This window comes from Micropterus dolomieu, linkage group LG02 (assembly GCF_021292245.1).
Source record: "Micropterus dolomieu isolate WLL.071019.BEF.003 ecotype Adirondacks linkage group LG02, ASM2129224v1, whole genome shotgun sequence".
NCBI lineage: Eukaryota > Metazoa > Chordata > Actinopteri > Centrarchiformes > Centrarchidae > Micropterus > Micropterus dolomieu.
Window position 1 is genome coordinate 23,580,336 of NC_060151.1, and position 21,991 is coordinate 23,602,326.

Here is a 21,991-nt window from a genome sequence, read left to right on the forward strand (position 1 = left end):
GAACTGAGAAGTGGTGCAGAACCACTCCTTTATTGGGGGTGTCTTGCTAATTGCCTATAATTTCCACCTGTTGTCTATTCCATTTGCACAACAGCATGTGAAATTGATTGTCAATCAGTGTTGCTTTCTAAGTGGAAAGTTTGATTTCACAGGAGTGTGATTGACTTGGAGTTACATTGTGTTGTTTAAGTGTTCCCTTTATTTTTTTGAGCATCTTTCAGCTCACTGTTTTAGGTTTTATGGTCCACACTTTACCGGGCTCTAGAGTGCGACAAATTCAGTTTTGTCAGGACAACTTTCATCAAAGACTAATATTTAAAAGTTATATTTGGCGGTATGGCTCTGTTCTGGGATCTCCCTGCACATCCACGCGCCTACATGGAAAGCAATGAGGCAAGCTGCTCTCCCCGCCCTTCCACGTGCCTATGTGGAAAAGCCATAAGGAAGGGAGAGCACCTCCCTGCCCATACATATGCATTCATGGAAAGCCCTAAGCAGAGAGTAAAGAACCCCCCAAAACACCACACCGCCGTTCCGCGTGCCTACGTGGAAAGCCATAAGGTGGGGAGAGCACCAACTGAACATGTATTGGCCAGTTACTCTAGATGACCTGAGTGAGGCCATTAGAGCTATACACTCTAGATTAAGTAGCGGTTATGAAGCATACACAGGGCGTTTGAATTATACATTAAAATTTGGCTTGCCATCGCTAAGTATTACAAAAACGCCATGTAACCAAATGTAAGGTTATTGTGGCTAGAAGTGGTTTACTCATAGCCAGACTAAATCAGGTCTATAGTAAACCTAGACGGCTATTGCTTGCTGGGATGTGAAGGTATCACCTTGGGCTTCTGACATTATATAGACTAAATGTTTAATGGATTAATCAAAAAAGCCTATTCAATCCAATATTATATAGCTTCAGTAACGGAGGCCGCAGGTTCAGGTTCCCCGCAGTCTTGGGACTGCAGTTCTAAGACCGTAGTTCTTTTGCAACACCGCCATCTAGTGGATTGGTGGTGGTCTTGCACACAATAGAAAATACCACAAAATACATAGGCCCACAGCATGGCACTTAATTATGGGCTAAAGGTTTTACGGGTACAAAAAAAATCTACAAATCTAAACCGCAGATGTTTTTACGCACGCAAGGTGCACCAAGTCACAGACTTCTAAGCTTAGATGAGTAGCAAGCAGCCACTGAACAGACAGGCCGAAATACACACAGGAAGTCAGAAAAACATGTTGTTTGGAGTCATGGGCCGGACAGATTCTCAGGTGTTATGTTTTGGATCGTGTCTGTGTCCACTAATAAAGTAATCAGTTCAGGCTCTCAGAGGTTAAACTCTGCCTACACAGCCACTGGAAAAAGCAGTCCCTTGTTTAATTCAGACTCAATTATTTATCTTATGGGGACATTAGAAGCACTGATCGATATGCTGTGTTTTTTTAGTTTGGCAACTGCCTCTGTGTGCTTACATGGTGGCAAAAGCCTATTGGATTGAGCAACCGATTTCTGTTAAAAACCCCTTTTAATCAGGTAGTCTCATGAAGATCAAAATGTATTTTGCAAGAGACCTTGCTTAGACTTCTGTATTTTTACTTAAGTGTGGTATTGCTACCTTTACATTAGTCAAGGCTATGAATACTTATTCCACAATTGCTGCAAATTAAACAGAGAAAGCACATAAGACAAAAACTCAAAACTTTATCCAGCATTTTTCACTTTGACAAAGATGTTTTCTGAGAAATGACTTTTATTCGAACATGTCTGCTGCATGCTGTTCTTACTCCCTCCTCTGTGAGAACGACATTTTAAATGTTAACATACAATTTAAATCAGCATAAGGAATTGCAACTGACACTGTTAAATCATTTTAGCTTGTTGAATTGTTACAGAACATCCATCTATTTTGTGCTTATTACCCTTCATTCTTTTGGAGTATTCTAGATCAACAGAGAACAGATCACTAAACACAAGGGCATTTATGGCAATGTTAGAGGATTAAACAGTCAGTTCTTCTATATCTTATAAGCACTGACTGACATCCTGGTGTAAAACTGTATTCCCTTTGGACCTTTATAGCTCTGCGTGTGAGGTCAGTATGCAGTGTAGTAGAGGCATGTGCAAAGTGTTTTTGAAATCAAACAGATGAGATGCTCTATGCACAGGATGTTGATTATTGCCAATACAGAGAGAAAGGAATAAATTGGATACAACAATGTGGAGAAGACACAGGAAAGATGAGAACACTTCTGTCACGCTGAATACACCTCTGATAAACTTCAGTGTTTGTGGAAAACAGACATTTGCAACAGAGCTCATTTATGACTGGTATTGCAACACGGCCACATAGGAAAAAAAAAATAAATGCAGGTTTTACAAGAGGAAAGATTTGCATAAATAATATATAACTAAATAAAACACAGGTAAAACAAAATAACTTCACTAAGACAAGACACAACAGATAATGCTATTTTTCTGAAGAATAAATGAATATTAATTTCTATAGATGTTGCAGATTTAGATTCTGATTCTAAAAAGTGATGAAATATTTAAAACAAATGAAAGTCTTGTAAGATGATTTAACACCTGGGATGTCAGAAACTGCATCACACACAAACATCACTATTTACCACCACACAGATTCTCACGAGATCAGTGACATTAACAGAAGAAAAGGAGTTGTCAGGTCTCAGTCCTCAAACCTCCCCTCCAGGATGCTTTCAAAGGTGAATGGGAGGAACTTGAAGCCCTGGCCTGTGTAAAACTTGTTTTGAAACTCCACCCTGTAAAAGAAAATCAAATTAATCAGAAAAACAATGACTAGGATCCAATAACCAAGGGGGTAAGCCAGAGCTCGAACAGTGAAGCCGACCAAAGCCTGCATGGAGGATTCCATATAGGCCCAAAAATTATGTCAAAACCCTGTGACAGCCCGTCGCACATGAGACATAACCGTATTGCTTAGATTATAAACTCTTGGCAATCTTACAATAAAAATATATTCGTCCATCAGTGATGCTACGTTGGTGTTTGGCAGGTGAGCCTTGTTGAGGGGGCTGATTAAACAGAGACGAGTTAGACAAACACACTGAGCCATTACGTCATTAAACCACGGTTATGCTGCGCGAAAATGATCAGGTTCTATTTTTAAAAGGTGAATGGTAAGTGTTGGCCACATAACCTTTTAACTGAGGAGCCACGAATACCTGCCATCCCATAGTCTGTCTGCTTGTAAAAGTGCTCATAAATAATTCACATCAGTGCTTTTTGCCCATTAGTGTCTTAAACAATCCCAAGAGGATATAAAGATATTAAGACCTGAAGATTTCTGGTTATCTTTACTAAATCACCCCTAATTCACAGGGCACATTTGTTTATAATCCTGTAGATATATTTGTAGTCTTTTTAAATAACACTATTACAATTTTTTTAGCTAACTGATGTTGTCATTTCTCTGCATATACTCTACATTAAGACAGGATATTAGTGTTTAATGGTTAAGGTATCTCCGTAACCACACACCCCCCACCCACACACGTAGGGAGGCCAACTAAGTTGTTGTCCACCTCTACTTTGGCAAACAGACTTACTTTCGTGTCATACATGTTACATTCAGTAGTCACATGATGCCCTGACACAAATCAATATTATGATTGGTGTTTTATATTATCTTCACTGCACTTGATTGTCCCAGGAGGCCATTTAGTGAAAGATGAGTCACCCAGCATTCCTGTGTTAAGCATAATTATAGAAATGTAAATGTGCCAGTGGATTAAATAACCACAATGACATTCAGCAAAGCTAGACAGAGACATTAATGAGGGGCCAACAAAGGATCATCCCGGTCATAGCAAGCAATCATAGACTGTTCACACAGGCACAGGAAAAATGGAAAGCACAACTCAGACTAGAACCAGACATGTTCCAGGCCAAAGGCCAGGAAAGAGAGCTGGTGATGGGAAACCACAGTTTCTAACTGGCACACACCCTTGTTGACTAGGAGACACACCTGGGCATTGTAAATGCTTTGTTACATAATTTATTGTGAACTCTCAACTGTGTCTATTTAAAGTAAACAGGATGCTCTGAATCTGGTGTTTTGTTAAGAGATGATCAGCTTAATATTTTCAGTGTAGTAGGTTCTTTCCCAAATACAGTGATAATGTCATGTTAGTTAATATAAACCAATTCTGTGTTCAACTGACCCATGTTGGGCTTTTATTGTTTTACTTTTTTCTAAATAAATGGTTCTCACCTCACATCTGAATTTACCCCTCAACTGTGACATCTTGAACTCATTTATTTTTAAATGCGAAGAAGCTGGTCCTGGTTCCTTTAGTTGAAAGAAGGCGGGCATAGACCTATTGTGTAAAAGTCACTTACAAGCAGCTGCAGTACCAACTCATCTATACAACAGTTTCTGTGCACCATGGGGATGAGAAACTATTCTGAGAAACTATTGTTGTAGTACTTGAGACCAGTCTTGGTCTTGAGACCGGTCTTAAGACCTCTTTTTGATGGTCTCTGTCTCGACCGAATTTGTACTCTGTCTCAGTCTCAGTCTCGGACATTGAGGACTCGGGATTTTATTTCAAGACCAGGACTTTGGTAATATCAATAAATTGCTTTTGCATTGTATTGCTTCAAATGCAACCAATAACCCTAATTAAAAAGGCGTTGTTACCTTTGGGACTGTCACCCCTCCCGCGATTGTAACCATGAAAAAGGAGTGCTGAAAAAAAGATGCTTACGTTGATTTCAGCTCTTCGTGTTTGTATGTGGGTGTTTTAATGGGAATGTGGATCTTTCATATCAATTTGAGCAGTATGTATGATCTGGTTCCACATTGTGTGTGTCACGTAATGTGGGGAACTGGTCTTGGTCTTGACTCAATCTCGCCCTCTCTCCGTCTTGGTCTAAACTTGGTCTCAGCCAAAAAAAGTCTTGGTCTTATCTCAGTCTCAATAAACTCTGGTCTTGGTATTGACTTGGTCTCAGTTTCTTGACTACAACACTATGAGAAACAGTAGAGTAAAACCTAGCCAGCAGATGGAGCTATAGGTCTGTAGTTTACAGTGCCAACAGTCATGCAGCATTAGCAAAGCCCTCTTAAAATAGCAAATCCAGTGTACAGGAACTTAGGTTTGGAATTATAATTATAAAGCAATTCAAACACAAACATCAACCATAGCATCAAAAATAGTTATAGTTGAGTCAACACCCCTTTAAAACAATTAAAAACTTAACATAATGGGCTCCACAGATAAAACTCAGATCAAAGTTATTAAGCAGAGGAAAAAAACTAAAATACAGGCCCAAAAACAAATGCAACACATAAAACACAATTACTCAACTCACCAGTGCAGTCGCAGCGCATGCAAGAAGGCTGACAGGCCTTCCATAATGAGAAGAATGACAACTGTGAGAACAGCAAAGAAGTAAAAGACTAGGACCAGAAGCAAGAAGCCCCCGAGGTTGCTGGTAGAAAGGCCAATGTGCATCACCATGGACCACAGTACTTCTGACAACTCTGTGCAGGAGACAAAGAAGACACAGATTTCAGTGCTGTGATGAATTTGTGAGTGTAGAAGTCCACTTCTCTTCATAAAAAGGTGAGCGTACTGCAGTGTTAATTTATAGTCCAACATTGATGATAAAGGGAGGAAATGTGTGACTTACGTGCATGAGCCAGACTGAGGGCCCAAAGCCTAAGATAGGAGGCAGTATTGGAGATACAGCCCAGGCAGTACTCTATGGTGTGGATCGCCTGATGCACTGCCACATCCGCAAAGTTAAACTGTTGGACAGAGACACAACATCAAAACGTATATCATATGCATATCAACGTGAACTTTTAGAAAACAACCTCTCTACAACAGGTCCTGAGGTCCACATAGGAGAAAGTCTGGTTCATTGTGTGTGCATAATCATTTAGGTAATTGATAGGAAAGCCATTAGCCCCCAAATTAACAGAGGCATCATCGTCTCAGGACCCTGTGAACCCAAAGAATCAGCTGGCCGACTGGCGCCCGCTGCTTGAGGAATCCCTGCAACCCATGTTTCAACAAGTCACTTCCTGGAACACACAGCGACTAACATTTACATTTACACACACACACACACACACACACACACACACTACAACACACACACACACCCCTAAGAGAGCAGAAGGCAATGGTTGACAGCATACATAGACAACAAAGCGAGGTACAGAAAGTGATAGAATTGCTAGACATGCACTTTGACAGGAGGGGATAGGTTGCAGGGTGGAGGTGCAGCATGAGCTCCTGTCCTACCTCTTCCTCCTCGTGGGCCTTGACAGCAGGTGACAAAAGGCAGTACTTGGTTATTTACAACAGACACACAGATTGACAGACATAGACAAGACACCAGTAAACAGAAAAAGTAATGAGAGAAATCAGTTACTCAGTTAAAAAAGGAAAAAGGGGTGATAACATTACAGGATGACAATACTCTGCTCACATGTGCAGTCAGGGCATTTTAGAATTAAATTAGGGGAATGTATCAATTGATTTTTTTTTAAAAAAAAAGGTCCACATAAAACAAATCCCAATTCAGCTGTTTGCTGTAGTGTTAAAGCTCTTCAGGATAAACAACTTTCACAAGAAGTTAAATCAGCCTGCATTGTCTTTATATTTAAAGCAACTGCACACACACGGCAAAATAAGAAACACAGATTTACTCCAAAAAGTAAACAACAAAGTAAGTGACATTTCTTAATTTAATCGCTCAATAGCATTTACTATAACACTGGCAGTACGGAGCTTGTTAAACCCTTTGGCCAAACTGGACTTTCATCTATAATTGATGTTTGTTATTGTAACAGTGGAAGAGGAAACATGAGGTATCGGTTTCTGTTTCCAACTGTGACTGAGTGACTGAATTATTCAAAGATTTCAGTGGATCTTAACACCTGTGTTCTTCCCACCTCCCTCACCAAAGTGCAGGCCTGCCCTTACTCCAGCTTGAGGATGAAAATGCAGTTAGTGACGAGGAAATGTCTCTTTTACCTCAGGCTCCTCCTCAGAGTGCTGTGAGAGCTGGTCATGCTGGATGATTTCAGCCTGATCCTCAGTGGGCCCATTGCCCACCCTGATCCCTCCAAAGTTCGCCGTACCCTGACATAGATGATGGGTAAAAAAGCTAAATTAAAATGTGATAAATAACCACTTATTGTGTTTATAACTGAGCTAAAATGGGTTATTTTAAGTGAAAGGACTAGCAGCTCTGCTTGATCTTACCAGGTTTTTCCGCCATAAATACTGTCTCCGCAGAACTAGAGTTTTCACTATTAACATACAGGGAACACAAGCCAAGGCGATTACCACCAAGAGTGATTGTATTCCCATCTACATATTCAGGGGAGAAGAAAGAAAAAAACAAAACATTAAAGACAGACAACTAGCTTGTTGTGGTTAATTTTAAGACAAAGGATATCTGTAGGTAAATACCAAGTGTATCTGACCTGTCCTCTGTACAGAGGTTTGTTACTGGGGTCGTTGTAGTTGAAGAGAAACATGTTAATAAAGGCGATGAGGAGACTGGGAGCATCCCTGGAGGTGCGTGCATCATATGCGACCCACTTATAGAAGATCAGAATGGCTAGGTAGCCAAAGAGGCTGGACATGAAGACAATTTCTGGGATGAATCCCAAGTAGATATTCAGTGGCTTCTTGAAATACCTGCAGAGAATAAAACATCACTTCGTCACCATAGCAAGTATTCACACATGCAAAGAGAAAGAAATACAAGATACAAGAAATGCAAGTATAAATGGGGATTAAAAGCTCACAGGTGGTTGAAGAGACTGAGAGAAACTCCAAACAGCATGTGGATGACTCCCAGGACAACAGACATCTTCATCTTAAACGAGTTCAGGAATGTCAGCTTGTTGGTGGCAATGTTCCATATCTGGGAGACAAAATAGTCAAAGATAGTGTTGAACTGTTCAATATCTTTTCATTGAGAGTGGGCTTCATCTTTAAACAATATTCAGTTACAACAAACCTAATTGTAAGCAAGTTCATTTCAGCATTACCATTAACTGTTAGATTTCAGCAACAAGCTATTATTAATGGTTTATTTTTAATTGTCATATAATAATTTACAAAGACACAGCTTGAAAGCAGGTATTGACAAACACTTAAACTAGTTTGCACAGCAGAATAAAGAGAACACAGATTACAAAGAAAAATACTCACCGGATCGATGCCAATGGGGTACGGCCCTGTGAACACTCCATCTACAGCTGGGTCCAACTGCAAAATTTTATTTCCTTCCAGTGTGTCAAACCTGACCACGATGAGAACTCCAATTAGTTTTGTAACTTGAACTACTGTACACCGGATTAAAGCTCCAGTCCTACATCCAGTGATTACCAATGACACTTACGTCCAGTTGCCTCCTACTCGAGCGTCGAACATGGGCCTGACACTCCAGCCAGAGCCAAATACATTGAGGGACTTGGAGAAGCAGTCATTGTAAATGATCCCAGTGTAGATTGAGAAGATTCCCATTAGCAGGATGATGTAGCGCCCAGCAAACACCATGCCGAACATCTGCCAGAAAAAAAAAAACAAACCAGAGAGACAAGTTGAAGCTGTATCTCTGCATTTATGATAAATAAATCCACAGAAGCATCAAGTACAGGTCCAGGGCTGGTGTATCACCAGTAAGAACGGTGTAAGGCTGATGAGATGGCCATGATGGGATCCATACCTCATTATCGTTCTTCTGGGCCATCAGCCTGCTCTCTCTTAATACAAGGTACAGGGCAGCACAGGTCATGAGCACCCCGTGGCCCAGGTCCCCAAACATAACCGCAAAGAGGAAGGGGAAGGTGATGATGGTGTATGGTGCTGGAGACAAGGAGGTAAGGAGGCAGGCATCACATGAGGGGAGGGTGGTGTGGCAGGTGAAGCAGTAAATGAATGCAACATGTGTCATGATACACAACATATCCCAACAGGGTGACAATGGGTGATGAGGCAGCCTTTCAGTATAGTTCAATACTACAGGCAGCAGGGTAAACAGATTTTTAAACAACTGCCTTAAAATATATATATGATAACACTGATTGTCTAGATAGTGAGCCAGAGGTCCAAGTTTTAGGGATACACAGGTAAAAGATGCAACTGATGTTCACCTGGGTTGATCTCACGGTAGCTGCCAATTCCATAGGCATCCACAATGTTTTGGAAGCCTGAGGTGAACTTGTTGGTCTTGTTAAAGGTGGGTGGGGTCTGCTTGGTTTGCATTCTATTGAGGATGGAAGGCACAGTGGAGCCACTCTTTTCCTAAAGTGCAGAACACAATGTCATGCAACACAAGATTATGATACACATTAGTTTTCTTACACAGACCTGCGCTACTAGAACATTCTAGTAGAACAAACTGCCTGTTTGCCTACTGCGCAGGAAAACAGGCCATTCAAGAATTTGGAAGTGTCCTAGAGACATTTAAACAATCCTACTAATCTTTCTAAGAACAAGATCATGTGCTGAGAACGCTGAAAGCTAACTGTACACGAGGGTTAAGGGGGGTAGCCTGATATTTTCTCAATTTATATGATTTAGGGTCTCATTTCCCATCATTCTGAACTGACACCACGGCCTTCTTTAAAATTAGATTTTATTAAACTGATAAAATATTCTGAAAATATTATTAGCTTAGTTCAAACAGCCTGGCCGGACAACTTTGTGGAAAGCTGGAAGAAGTGCTACAGATAAGATCCTGATACAGTACATCATGGCCTGATGTTTCAAGATAAGCAGACTAAAGCTGAGCGCGAGCGTGTGAGAGAGAGTGAGAGCGAGAGCCAAATTCAGTGTAGAGACAATGCCATGGCTTACAGCAAAGCAACTTGTCCCCATGATGGGATTTTGTTGCAGTCAACCTAATTGTGGTTTATTAAAACAAAACATTTGTACAAGGCTCCTCCAGTTGGCGATACATATACTGATATTGGACTACAGTGCCGAATTAACACCCTGTTAGCACCTACTGGTTGTCTTCAAAACGGGTTCTGCAACATTCAAGACATTACCAGTTAAACTTGAACCAGAGTCTCCTTTCTAAGAATGAAAAGGGTGCCTTGTCTGTAACACATGAACTACACCTACTAACATAAACGGCTTAGGGCTCAGTTACTCACCGTCCCCCTGCGAAGGGCAAACTGGATGGAGTCCAGGTCAGAGACAGAACACCACACCTCAGCGATCAGACACTTCTGAGTGACATCAATGTTGCAGAGGTTGAGGGTGTGGTAGATGGCCTTCATCTTCCTCACCTTGATGAACCACACTCTGACCGTCTTGGCTGCAGCCTGCAGGACCCTCTGCCTGTGTTCCTCAGTCTGGTTCAGCACCTTTGGGGGCAGACAGGAGTAGAGGTGGTTGTGGTCAGAATTAAATCCTTTTTTTTTTTTTTTCCCCTTCCATGACTGTTTCAGAAGCGATCTTTTAATTACATTTCTGTATAATTCTGTGTAGAATATTTTATAAATGTCCACTGTGGGAACCAACACCTATTCCTTCCATTTTTGTTCACCCTTTTTTAGGATCTACAAGAGGATGAGGCAGGTCATTTTTCTCTTAATCAGAAATGACAAACTCTTCGTTACAGTGACCAGAGTTCAATTATTAACCAACATGCTATTTAAGAGGGAAAGCAGGATGTTCTAATTATCATAAATGCTCAATGACATTTACCATCTAGAAGTATATCTACTTAAAGCCACAGCTATGTGAATTGTAATGTCCACTACAGTCGGAATAATCTTTCATAATAAGAAAACAAAACATAGCAGCAATTAATCATACATTCCTTGATATTTCATAGAAAGGGTTTGCATTTACTGGCATGACTAGGAGGGCTGGGACGATATGTTTACCTCCCGATTTGATATTGTCACAATACTTTGGGTGTCGATTCAATATGTACTGTGATTCGTATTCGACAAGTAATGCGATTCGATATTAGGATTTCTGTTTGCTTTTTTTTTGGTTTAAATAGTATTATCACAACGCAAATTCTGTGTTAATGGTAATTCCCATTATGATTCAGGATTTAAAAAATATATTACAATCATTAAATAAAAGAATCTTGATACTTATGTGATTACTAAGCAGTAAGTCATGTTAGAGAGCAACGGGCTGTCTAAATCATTAGGTTTTCCAGAAAGCGATAAAGGATATTCCCAGGTATGCTGCTGTATGACTTACATTTAAAACAGAGTCCCATGATCAGCAAATAGCAAGATATTTAAGCTCTGTGCTGTCTGGCTACAGACTCGCCTGCTGTAGAGAGGCTTAATGGCCCACACATAGCTGATTGCCGTCCAAATAGCTCAACATTCTTCCTCATCCATGCCATTCGGTCATTCAGCTCTCATGCCCACATAACAACAAGCGTAACACTGCATCCACGCGCACCAAGATTCACAGTTCCCCGTATACAAAGTGGTGATAGGATGTTGATTGATTTGTCAAACAGGACACATGCCAAATATCAAGTATCTGTCTCGTGCTAGCCGTTTCTGTGGCTGTGAAGTAACTAAAGAGACTAAAACACTATAGCCCAGGCTGCAGCGAGTACAACAAATGTGATCTCTGTGATATGAGAGTCTGTGTGACATGATGTATAACACCCAGTGGCTGTATCTTCATCTGACAAAAATAAAAGTTTCTTATTTGCAAAGTTAAAAGAAGGAGGAATTCCCTGGGGCTCTAACTCACAGTAGATAACAGGTTCCTGGGGAGGAAATTCATGCAAACTCAACGCACATACAACCACAGAAAGCAGAGAGAAACGAGACACCACCCAGAGCATATGAAAACATTTGTGTCATGGAGGATGTGATGATTTCCAAAGCCATGCAATACCAGTGTTTGCGAGTCTACTTGCTTGATCATCAAGGAAAATGCATGCTGACACTTTGAAATGTGTATTTCTCAACTTGAACAAAGTTAAACGATATACAATATTAATAACAATAACTAGTAAAACAGATGAAAAGAACAAGGGGAGCATGTTGCTCTACAGAGGAGGCGGCTTGAAGCAGCACATATTGACACATGGCATCCTGGCTCTGGCTAAATCTACATCTGACCACTGCAGAGACACTATCCACAACCTGGGGGAGGAACTAGTATACATGACAAAAACAACCCACAGAAATGAAATGGCTGTAACTGGATTTAATATTCAACTAGTGGTAAAATGTTTACTATATGAAATTATGATGAATATAGTGTGTGTGTGTGTGTGTGTGTGTGTGTGTATACACACACACACACACACACACACACACACACACACACCCCCACCTCATCATAATTTCATTTTTAATGATAATAATTTAATTTGGTCTGTTGAAAGTCTCTGTGAAAAGTTGAACATGTTGAACAACAAAAGGCACCCAGACAGCGAACATTAAATGGCCAGCGAGCCAAACCTAAACCTTCCTTATCTTCTCCCTGTGTCTTCTGTCTCGCTTTAACTGTTGCCACCGTCTCTCTGTCTCGTCACGTTATCTGTTTTAGAGACACATGCGAGAGCCCGGTGTGGGCGTGGATAATGAGCAAACTGCAGCGCACACAGGAGTATTACACACCTTTTCTGTTTTATTAATTCGCACCCGTTTTGCGTTTATGTAATTGCACATGACGACATCTCAATTAGATTAATTTTGCAGCCTTAGAAAGAAGTAGATTTATCACCTCGCTATTAACAAAATTACAGTACAAGAGTGACTGAGAGAAGTCCTCCTGATGTTTTAGACACCTCAAGAGCAGTTTTGATTGCCAAACCTCCATCCCTAACCTTTCCTTTAAGTATTCGTATCACTCTCTTTCCATCTATTATTTATATCAGTCGCAACTGAAGCATAACGCTCTTGTTTTCTGCTGTCATTTGTGCAACCGAAATCAAATCAATTTATTGGGTATAAAATATATGGCTTAGAGACTAGACAGGAAGCTGAGAATGAACTATGTGTTACTGTCTTAACTGTCATCATGCCTTACGAAATTAACCGTAGATTTCTGAAGAATCTCTTCCTGACAAAGCAGAAACCAAAAAAAAGGAGAACTAAACAGTTTAAGTGTGTTTTTGTGGCATTCAGTGACTCAACATTGCGTGGGTGTTTCCCCTGCTAGTGTGTTTACCATTTGCAGGTCCTCAATGCGTGCGTTCACCCCTGCAAGCATCTCTTTCCTCTCCTGGGGTGTTTCTGGACACGGGTACAAGGTTGCTCTGAACCTGAAGACAGATAAATAAGCACATATAAGGAACTGTTGGCCAAGAACACTTCATAAAATTATACAAATGTTGGCCAGCCACTTACCCCTCACAGATCTTCTTGACTCTATTCTTAAGCTGGTCTCCCTGGAAGAAGATGATGAAGACAGACTTGTGGACCTGGTCGCCCTGTAGAAACATCATACAGTCAGGACATCAGAGAAGACTGAAACGGTCACTACATCTGACTAACTTTAGAGGAAATTTAGAGACTACTGAACGTGATTTTATTTAACAGTACTAACCGAAGTCGGGTCCTCCAGTGGATCTTCAATGTCTGCCTGCCTGAGGAACACATTTCCTCGACAAACTCTCCACAGCATCCTCTCAAATGTGGGAATACGTTCCCTGCCAATGACTCCAGCCACAAATCTATAACAGACAGAAACATTTTGTCACTTAAACTTAAAAACTTAACACTCAGCTAGGCCCTTTATTAATAGTTAAAGTTATATTTAAGAGCAACTTGTGCTTCTTAACTGCTAAGCAATGTCTCCAATTTCATAGCCTCAGCAACATAATTAGTAATACACAGTTTTAAAGTCTGGGTCATGCTTGAATAGCTGGAATATTCCTTATGTAAATGGTTAGCAACTTTAATTCTTGCTCAACAAGATATCAAATTCCTTTCAGTGAAATGAGACAAAAAAAAGACTATATTCCTGTAGTCAGTCAGTTTCCCCCACAATAAAGGAGAATTTGGCAGCGTATTGCCTGTCTATTCTTTGGTTCTGTCTTAGGGAAAAGACCGTGAAATGTGAATTCTGAATAAATGTCCACTTTCGGTGACCTTTGTTGCCTGACTAAGCTGCCTGAGCTGGTGTGTGGGAGGTGACTGGCTAACACTCTGGTCTCAGACACTGATTTCAGCGGAAGTTCACACAATGGAAATGGAAATCGCAGAGAAAAGCTGAATCCTTCTGAATAAGGACAGACCACACAAAACAGACTGACCCCAGTCTGAGGGCAGCTCCTCGGTTAGCCTCATTAGGGTCCAGGGGGGCTGATGTCTCCTCCAGTAAACTGGGATCCTCCATCTACACGAGAGTCAGTTAACAAATCATCAGGAACTGCATTACCATATATACATACTTCTCAGACATTTTTTTTTATGTATGTTGAGATTTGGACAGGAGAAAGATACAAGGGCTAGTAAATGGCTGAACAGCAACGTGTTTAAATGCTAAATGATTCACCTTAATTAAAGCTCACACAGTTTTGCCTGTGAAGGCAATGAAGTGAAATATAACTAATGTGAATAGCCGGTGTAAATGGGCCAAGGCCATGTGAGCTACTATAAACGATCACGAGTGAAACACCTTTTGCCAGATCAAGCAGCAATAAATGCTCCTTTGTGTGTATGTGATCAGTGCAGACAGCTTATCAGAACAATCTGTATTACACCCAGGCAAACCAGAAATTGCTGAGTTTACTAAAACATTGTTTAGCCACATTGAACATATCAAAAAGGTATGGTTTTAAAATAAAAGTAACAATATCAGTATCTTTAAAATAGTTTCTCAAGCTGTATTTAGTAGTTTTAGATGTTGCAACCATGGCAATAAACAATTATAAAGTTAAGTAAAATCAAACTCTTCTTTCAAGCAGCTACAATGTTGGGAAAATAAAAGACCTCAGCACATTGTTTTTCAAGGCGTACATCCACAGTTTAGCTGACCTCATCAAAAAACTGTTGTGTGCGACGCAGGATGTGCTTGAGCTCAGTCAGTTCCAGGAAGTTCTTTTTTAGGGCTTCTTGGTTGGTGTTTATTTCCTTTAGCTCATTTTCAAGCTTCTCAAATGTGGCCTGTGGGAGGACATACAGAGGGTTCAGCAGAGGGACCCAGTAGATGATAAATATTACAGTTTATGATTAAGAGAGAGAGAGAGCCGTTACCTCCAGGTCGATCATGTCCCTTGGGAAGGGGACCTCAGGGTTCTCTCCTGTGTCAACTATTGGGATATTGTCCTTCTTTATTTCTTTCTCTACAAATCCTGCAAAATAAAAGTAACAAGGTAAACAGATCAAAATTAGCATGCTGGCTAAATTTGGCATACCGTATTAACATTGATGCAAAGCTGAATTGTTTATTAGTGTGCACTGACCATTTTAAATAAACAAACAAATAAATAAATAAACCACTACTCCACATAGTGAGCACTAAGCTAAGGGCCCCACTTCTCTTTGTAGGGCCATTTAAAGGGTGGAAATCAAATTTAAAAAAATAAATAAATAAATAAAAGGTGTGTTTCAGGAGACTGAGTGGCAGCCATGTTAACATCCACCCAGTAAACTAAAGGCAGAGGGAGCTCACTATTGTTTTTTTTTTGTTTTTTTTTAGAGAGGGAGCTCACTTACTCAGCTTGCGATCCATCTCCTCACATCGTCGTACTTCATTGACAAACTTTCGTTGGAACACATTCACATCAGGATTCAGCTGCAAGAAAGAAAAAAAAATAAAAATAACAAAAGTGAGGGTCAAGCAACAAAACATAATGTCATGTTTAAAAAGACATGACTTTAAAAAGATATAAATTGTGCATCAGTAACAAGTTGAGCATGGGTTCCAGCACACAAACTACATCAGCAACCTATGCTAATGTCAATGGACTGCCAGATACTGTATAACTGTCCACTGGCTACTCATTCTATCCATCATTAACCATTAATAAGGTATTTTCTATCTGGTACGAGTCGTAACAGATAGAAAATACCTTACGCAACTTACGACCCTCGGACCCTATGTTCTGTGTGCCGTTTCTTCTCTGTCTTAGCAGAGGCTGCCCTGCCTCCAATGCTAGAGCCAGCAGGCTGAGAAACACAGCTGATTCCACTTGCCTAGTCAGTCGAGAGCACAAGAGCTGGCGAAGAAGCTGCTGTCAGAGTCAGTGGACCTGAGAGCTGAGGAGACTGTGAAGACCAGATGGCAGAGAGAAACCCCACAGGGACTTCAGTGGAGTCCAGTAGTTGAGTGTATCTATAGTGTGGAGATTTAGCCTTTGTTTGCACCATGTGACTGTGTGCTTAATCCTGCTAACGCTACCTTTTGTCTGTGTTTGCATTGCCTTAGTTCCCCTCACCAATTCACCTTATCGTTTCCTGTTTTAGGAAGCTGTTTTGGGTTTCACCGTCTTTGAGATAGACCTTCTGTTAGTCCTTACGTTCGTTTTTATTTATTTGAACAGATCTGTTTCCTTGTCTCCTTCAAGCCCCACAATTATACATAAATACATTTAAGAAGTGTACAAAAGCTGATTTTCTATATAATCATTTACAAATTGTTACAATAAAAAATTTTTAAACTGGTGGAATATGTCAGAGGATAGTTTGGTAAAATGGATTAAGATACCACGGTTGATGCACAGACCTACTCTGTTATATTCTAGCACAAAGCTTCCCTCAGGGCTTGTCAGGAATGGGCTTTCTCATGTGTGGAATGAGGGGTCAGCTGTGAGCACGTGATGACCATGATGCAGAAGGCACGCACTTTCTGAACAATGTCAGTGATGTGGTAATTTTTAAGTCACCATGACAGGTAACACTTGATGACTTAAGCATGCTAGCCCCCCCCCCCCCCCCCCCCCCCCCCCAACAAAACAACAGGTACCAGTTTTGGGAAGAAGGGCAAACCAAAGCACAATTTGTAGATAAACAAAGCCATCATAATTCAGGAGGACAACAGTGGACTTACATCACGAAACTGCACCATCCCGATCTCTCCTAGTTCACTGACACAACAGTAGGCAGCTTCTGACTGAAGGAAGAGCTGAGCCAGCGTCATCTCTTCACTTCTGAAGAGTTCTCCCATGTTGCTGAAGGATGTGAGTGCTCAGCACTCTTAAAATCCACCAGAAACTCTAGAGGCTGAATATTGATATTGTCCATTAGTGACACTCAAATACTAGCAAACTTGATTTTCAGATGAAGTGAAGTGAGACAACCGCTAGCAAAATATGAAATATCTGAGTAGTTCTATATTCAACATGTTTCTCTACATCGCACGTAAGTGTCAAATCACTAATGAGGGAGGCTTATATCAGTTGTGTGTTAGTTTAGTACAAGGGTGAGAAGCCGGCATGTGACAAAAACAGAAAAGAAATAAATATGGCAGCGTGCTCCCATGCTGATCTCATGATCAGTGCAGGAATGTAGTTACACTGAGAAGGATTTTTTTCTGTACCATTACAATATAGGGGACTTTGAAGTGGCTATAATTTCTATTGAGGGAGCAAAGTACTGGTTAATAGTCAATGTCACTATAATGCAGTTTCTGTATTGCTTGTCATGTAATACTAAATGTGAGGATTTCCTCAGGATATCTTGCAGCGAAGCAGCATAAACTCCCAACTGGAAAACGACCACACAGGGTTCCTGTAACGTTAATCTGTGGATTACAGAGTAGCATGTGACCTGTAGCACTAGTAAGCCTCCACTGTCAACACGAAGTGCACATTATCTGAATGAACACAGCATACAGGTTTTGCATAACACCACAAAACTTGACAATTTTAATGTTTAATCTAATCGGGTATAGCGATCGTTCCTGTAATTAGCTTAACGTTAGCAAGCTTCCCTGACTAATTTACAGCAGCTTCACCTGTCAAAGCGGATATCAAACAGCTAATGCTATTAACAAACCAAATTAACATGTCAATCGATGCACCAAAACTATTAACATCGCAAAATACAATATGTAAGACATCACTTAAGCTAATTAACGTTAGCTAACCTAGCTTTTACGTTATTTAACGTTAGCAAAATGATTTTAATTTAGTTGACCGGTGCTGGTCCGATTAGCCAGTGTTGGTTAAAGAGTAACTTTAATATTAGGAACAAGATGACGTTGTACAGAGATTAATATTAACTTCATCTGACATCAGGTTGCTGGTCAGCTAACTTAGTGTTGGATAACGTTAACCTATAAAGAGGGTGTGGGGCTAACAAGATAGCTAACGCTAATATAGCGCACCTGTGTTCAATAATAACATCAAAGCTATCGTACTTTCATTGACTTATTGTCTCAATTACATTATAAGTAAGCAATAGTTTTTAAACATCATGTCCTTACTGTTTAAGTGGATATCGTGTCTCTCTCTCCTCTTTGCTTCCTTCTTGGTTTCCTCTCTCCGTTTGTTGTGGACTGCTCGATGGTCGGTGTGAAGCAGGTTTGAAACAGCAGACAGCTTCTTTTTCTTCTTCTGCTGCTGTTTTCACGTTTTACGGCAGTTTGCATTACTGCCACCTTCTGGTTAGGTCGGGTAATCAGTCCAGTGGCTGTACAATTAATAACATAAAATCAATTAGTCATGTTATGCCTTCTAGTCTGTCTCCATAGTCTAATATACTTACTACTACTGACTTGTCCTGTTTTCCACACTTGTGTGATCATCACTTGTCTCGATTCTGTATATTTTCTGCGTGTGACTAGAATAATGCTAATGTCTCTTTTTCACGACACTGATCACAATGACCTGTTAGATGTTTTCCCTGATGAAAATTGTCACTACTGTGTCAAATTCTTTGTCTGCTCTTTGTCCTGTTAGCTCCTGTACTTCTTACCATACCTACTTGACTTTTGATTGAGTGTTGATTTTGTTCTTTTGTTGCACAAGCCCAATACAATCATTTCAGCATCTTTTACAAATTTGTTTGCAGGGACACCTGAATGTACTAGGACCCACATGCATTCGATATTTCCCCCTTGACTAACTATTCTTGAATTGGCAAAGAAGAATTCATTTGTAGATTTTGATGATTACTGGCTGTAACTGTCTTAATGCATGTGAGTGCTGTTGAGACAGAGTCACTACTAATGAGTATTTTTGTGTCACAACATCAGCATTGCAACAGAACAGTATATATATTCAAATAATCTCATGTTCTTTCTTAAATTTTCACCAGGTAACTGGGAATCAAAACTGTGGACCCTGTTCCATCTGTTTGGGTAGGATATGTTTGGTATTTAGTTAAGTATGCGTTCTATTTCCCACTGCTACTTTACATTTATCATCCCACCATGGCACTGCTTCCTCGTTACCTTTAACGATGGACACTAATGCAGCTGATATTACCTTCTTTTTTTATCAAATGTTTCTGTGTAAATATTAGTATCAGTCTGACACTTTCTTTCTAAAATTTCTCCCAATTAGCATTCTCAAATACCCATTTCTCACTGTGCTAAGTGATATAGACATATTTATTGACCAGATGATTGTCACTCTCTGGGGTTCCTTCTTGGTACACCCTTTAATCACATATTGGTGCCAATATTACTGGAAACCAGCGTAAGTCTAGCATAGATTCCTTTCTGTTACAAACATCTTTCCTTGATTTATGGGAGGTGATGGGGGCAGTGGATAAGACACATGACTTTGATGTGAGAAACCCAGGTTCAAATCCACTGTGAAACACCAATGTGTCCCTGAGCAAGACACTTAACCCCTAGTTGCTCCAGAGGCGTGTGACCTCTGACATATATAGCAATTGTAAGTCGCTTTGGATAAAAGTGTCAGCTAAATGTATTTCCATAATTTAAGCACACAAAATTATTTTCATCTAACAAATCTTCCATTACCTGATTATTATCTGTTTTCTCACACTCCCATCATGTGTTATGCCCATTAAATTCCTGCACCATAGAATATTATTTCTATTCTGTAAGGAAGTATTGCTGCTCTTTTTATGTCTACACTACATCTTTGTATGCTGTAAAAGTCTTACTGTTTTATATTTATATTTATTTATGTTATTCATTTTTTTGACAGGAACAATGCTCATTTTACTGTTAATGAGTCAGAGTTAGCCTAGAAGGTCTGTCTCTGGTCAGATAAAAAAAAAAAAAAAAAGGCAATCAGAAAATAGAAATTAACAACATTTTTTAACATTCATATACACAACATAAAAATACTAACAGAATAGCACAGTGCACATTCACCAATAACACATAGTATACCACATGGAAGTTTAATCCAAATTAAGTAAGAAACAAGGTTTGGTAGGGCAGGACATGGCAATTTTATATACTGCACATTTATTTACAGGTAAACTCATAGTGCTTTAAAACACATACAGCAACGAGTTACATGTACATAAAAATAAAATACAAGAAAAGACAACAGCAACAAATGAAAAGAGAAAAACCAGGGCGGTGAGGAAAACTTCAGACTAGAAGTTGCTGTTTGAGCATGTGCACACGAGTATACACTGCCTTCTAATGGTCACCGTGTGTAATTACATGCTTATTGTAAGTTTAATTTTGAATTGTAACCGGAAATTATGCTACACTATTGTGTCTGCCTTGAACAAGACTGTATACAAAAAGGCTTTGACCCTACTTGAGCACAGTTGTAGTTACTGATTTTCACCACTAGAGGGCAAGATAACTCAAGCTCTGGTGTTTGAAGTAAAAAGTAGCTAGCAAGTTACCAGTTAGTTTTTCCTTTTGTGATGGGTTGTTGCTGGATTAATGAGCTGAAATGCACTAATAACATGGGCCAGGCTTCATATTGCTTGATTACAATATGTTCATATTTTAAATACAGCTAGGCTACTGCTAACATGACTGTATGAGACATCTTGATGTCTTTATTGTCCATTGAACAATGTGGGGTTGGATCTTGAAGGTGAGGCTAATTAGCCTAGGCTAATTCTCTGACGCTAATAAAAACTTTAAGAGGAGGATTCCCTCCATTAAAGAGATCTAAATGATTACGTTCAGTCAGTGTAATGATCTGATTGTGTTTGTCACTGAATGAGTAACTTACTAGTTAGCGTCGAACTTAACATTGCTCAATATATTATACTATACATACTATATGACGGCAATGCGAATCATTAATGTACAGTAGCTCGTTCTTGATTTCTTCAATTTGGTCACTGTGTTTTGAAAGTATTTACAGATGTTAAATAATAGTAGTGATATATGTATATACCGAATCTAATATTACCAGAAGTTGTAAGCTAGCATCTCTGCGTTGACGCTGATTTGACGAATTACATGTAGAGGTTGTTGTTCCTGTTTGTGACCACTAGAGGGCAGGAAACATTCATGATGTTCTAAATACAACTCAGGCTGCGACTCTAGCTGACCCAGTGTGATGGAGTGTGTGTTATGTATGGTACTGCACAGCAAAGCTCATTGTGGGATACTATTGGTGCAATGACATTAAAGTTTTCTGATTCTGTATCAGTATTAATATCAACAGAATGATTATTACTATAAAACAGCTGTGACATAAATATTGGTAATAACTGCATTCATAAAGACCTATTTTAGTTCATTTTTCTCCTGTGGGGAAAACACTTGTGGGTGATTTTAATGTTTTATATCATCAACAATATGTTCAAGATTGACTGGTGAAACGTTGCTTAGCTTACAACAATTCCTATAGTTTTATTTTGTTTTAAGAAACTGTGTTTATGTGTGTTTAAAAGTTATTGCTTTAATATAGTTTAATTTCTAGTAAATGAACTGTTAAACTTGCCACCTTCCACACACAACACATGGAAGATCAACATGTCTTATATTCTCTTTTACATGTTAAACTATGTGTTTCTTTCCTTTAAAATTAACATGTGACTCTAGCGATATGACATAACCACAGTTTCAGAGATTGTGAACTAAAGGTTCAGTGTGTACGTTTTAGTGACATCCAGTGGCG

General features: G+C 39.7%; 2 protein-coding genes across 5 annotated transcripts in view; one reads left to right on the top strand and one right to left on the bottom strand.

The window, feature by feature from the left end:
* The window catches only part of LOC123967290 (zinc finger protein 385C-like), a 611,432-nt gene that overhangs the window by 192,603 nt on the left and 396,838 nt on the right, over nucleotides 1-21,991 (top strand). The gene's annotated exons all lie outside the window — the stretch shown is intronic.
* Nucleotides 1,689-18,571, bottom strand: atp6v0a1a (ATPase H+ transporting V0 subunit a1a). 4 transcript variants are annotated; one of them, XM_046034215.1, is made up of 22 exons: nucleotides 18,400-18,571; nucleotides 17,023-17,195; nucleotides 15,690-15,768; nucleotides 15,228-15,325; nucleotides 15,009-15,137; nucleotides 14,285-14,367; nucleotides 13,576-13,702; nucleotides 13,377-13,459; nucleotides 13,198-13,291; nucleotides 10,185-10,397; nucleotides 9,177-9,327; nucleotides 8,750-8,889; nucleotides 8,423-8,589; nucleotides 8,233-8,323; nucleotides 7,824-7,942; nucleotides 7,497-7,713; nucleotides 7,273-7,380; nucleotides 7,042-7,149; nucleotides 6,307-6,351; nucleotides 5,687-5,804; nucleotides 5,366-5,537; nucleotides 1,689-2,790 (listed from the first exon to the last, which is right to left on the bottom strand). In XM_046034215.1, exons 2-22 carry the CDS (start codon nucleotides 17,137-17,139, stop codon nucleotides 2,697-2,699), a joined length of 2,553 nt encoding a protein of 850 aa, XP_045890171.1. In that variant the 5' UTR covers nucleotides 17,140-17,195; nucleotides 18,400-18,571; the 3' UTR covers nucleotides 1,689-2,696. The 4 variants fall into 4 exon arrangements, with proteins under 4 accessions (XP_045890171.1, XP_045890179.1, XP_045890187.1 ...); XM_046034223.1 differs by having other exon boundaries at nucleotides 6,307-6,324; nucleotides 18,400-18,561; XM_046034231.1 differs by lacking the exon at nucleotides 6,307-6,351 and having other exon boundaries at nucleotides 18,400-18,561.

What these genes read in the sequence shown, in the direction of transcription:
- atp6v0a1a (XM_046034215.1), bottom strand. Translation starts at nt 17,139, where the DNA reads ATGGGAGAACTCTTCAGAAGTGAAGAGATGACGCTGGCTCAGCTCTTC. An exon ending in CCCAGAAGAACGATAATGAG is followed by an intron (nt 8,590 to 8,749) that starts GTATGGATCCCA and finishes TTTTTCTGGCAG; the next exon opens with ATGTTCGGCATGGTGTTTGC. An exon ending in CTCAGTCTCTTCAACCACCT is followed by an intron (nt 7,714 to 7,823) that starts GTGAGCTTTTAA and finishes TATTCTCTGCAG; the next exon opens with GTATTTCAAGAAGCCACTGA.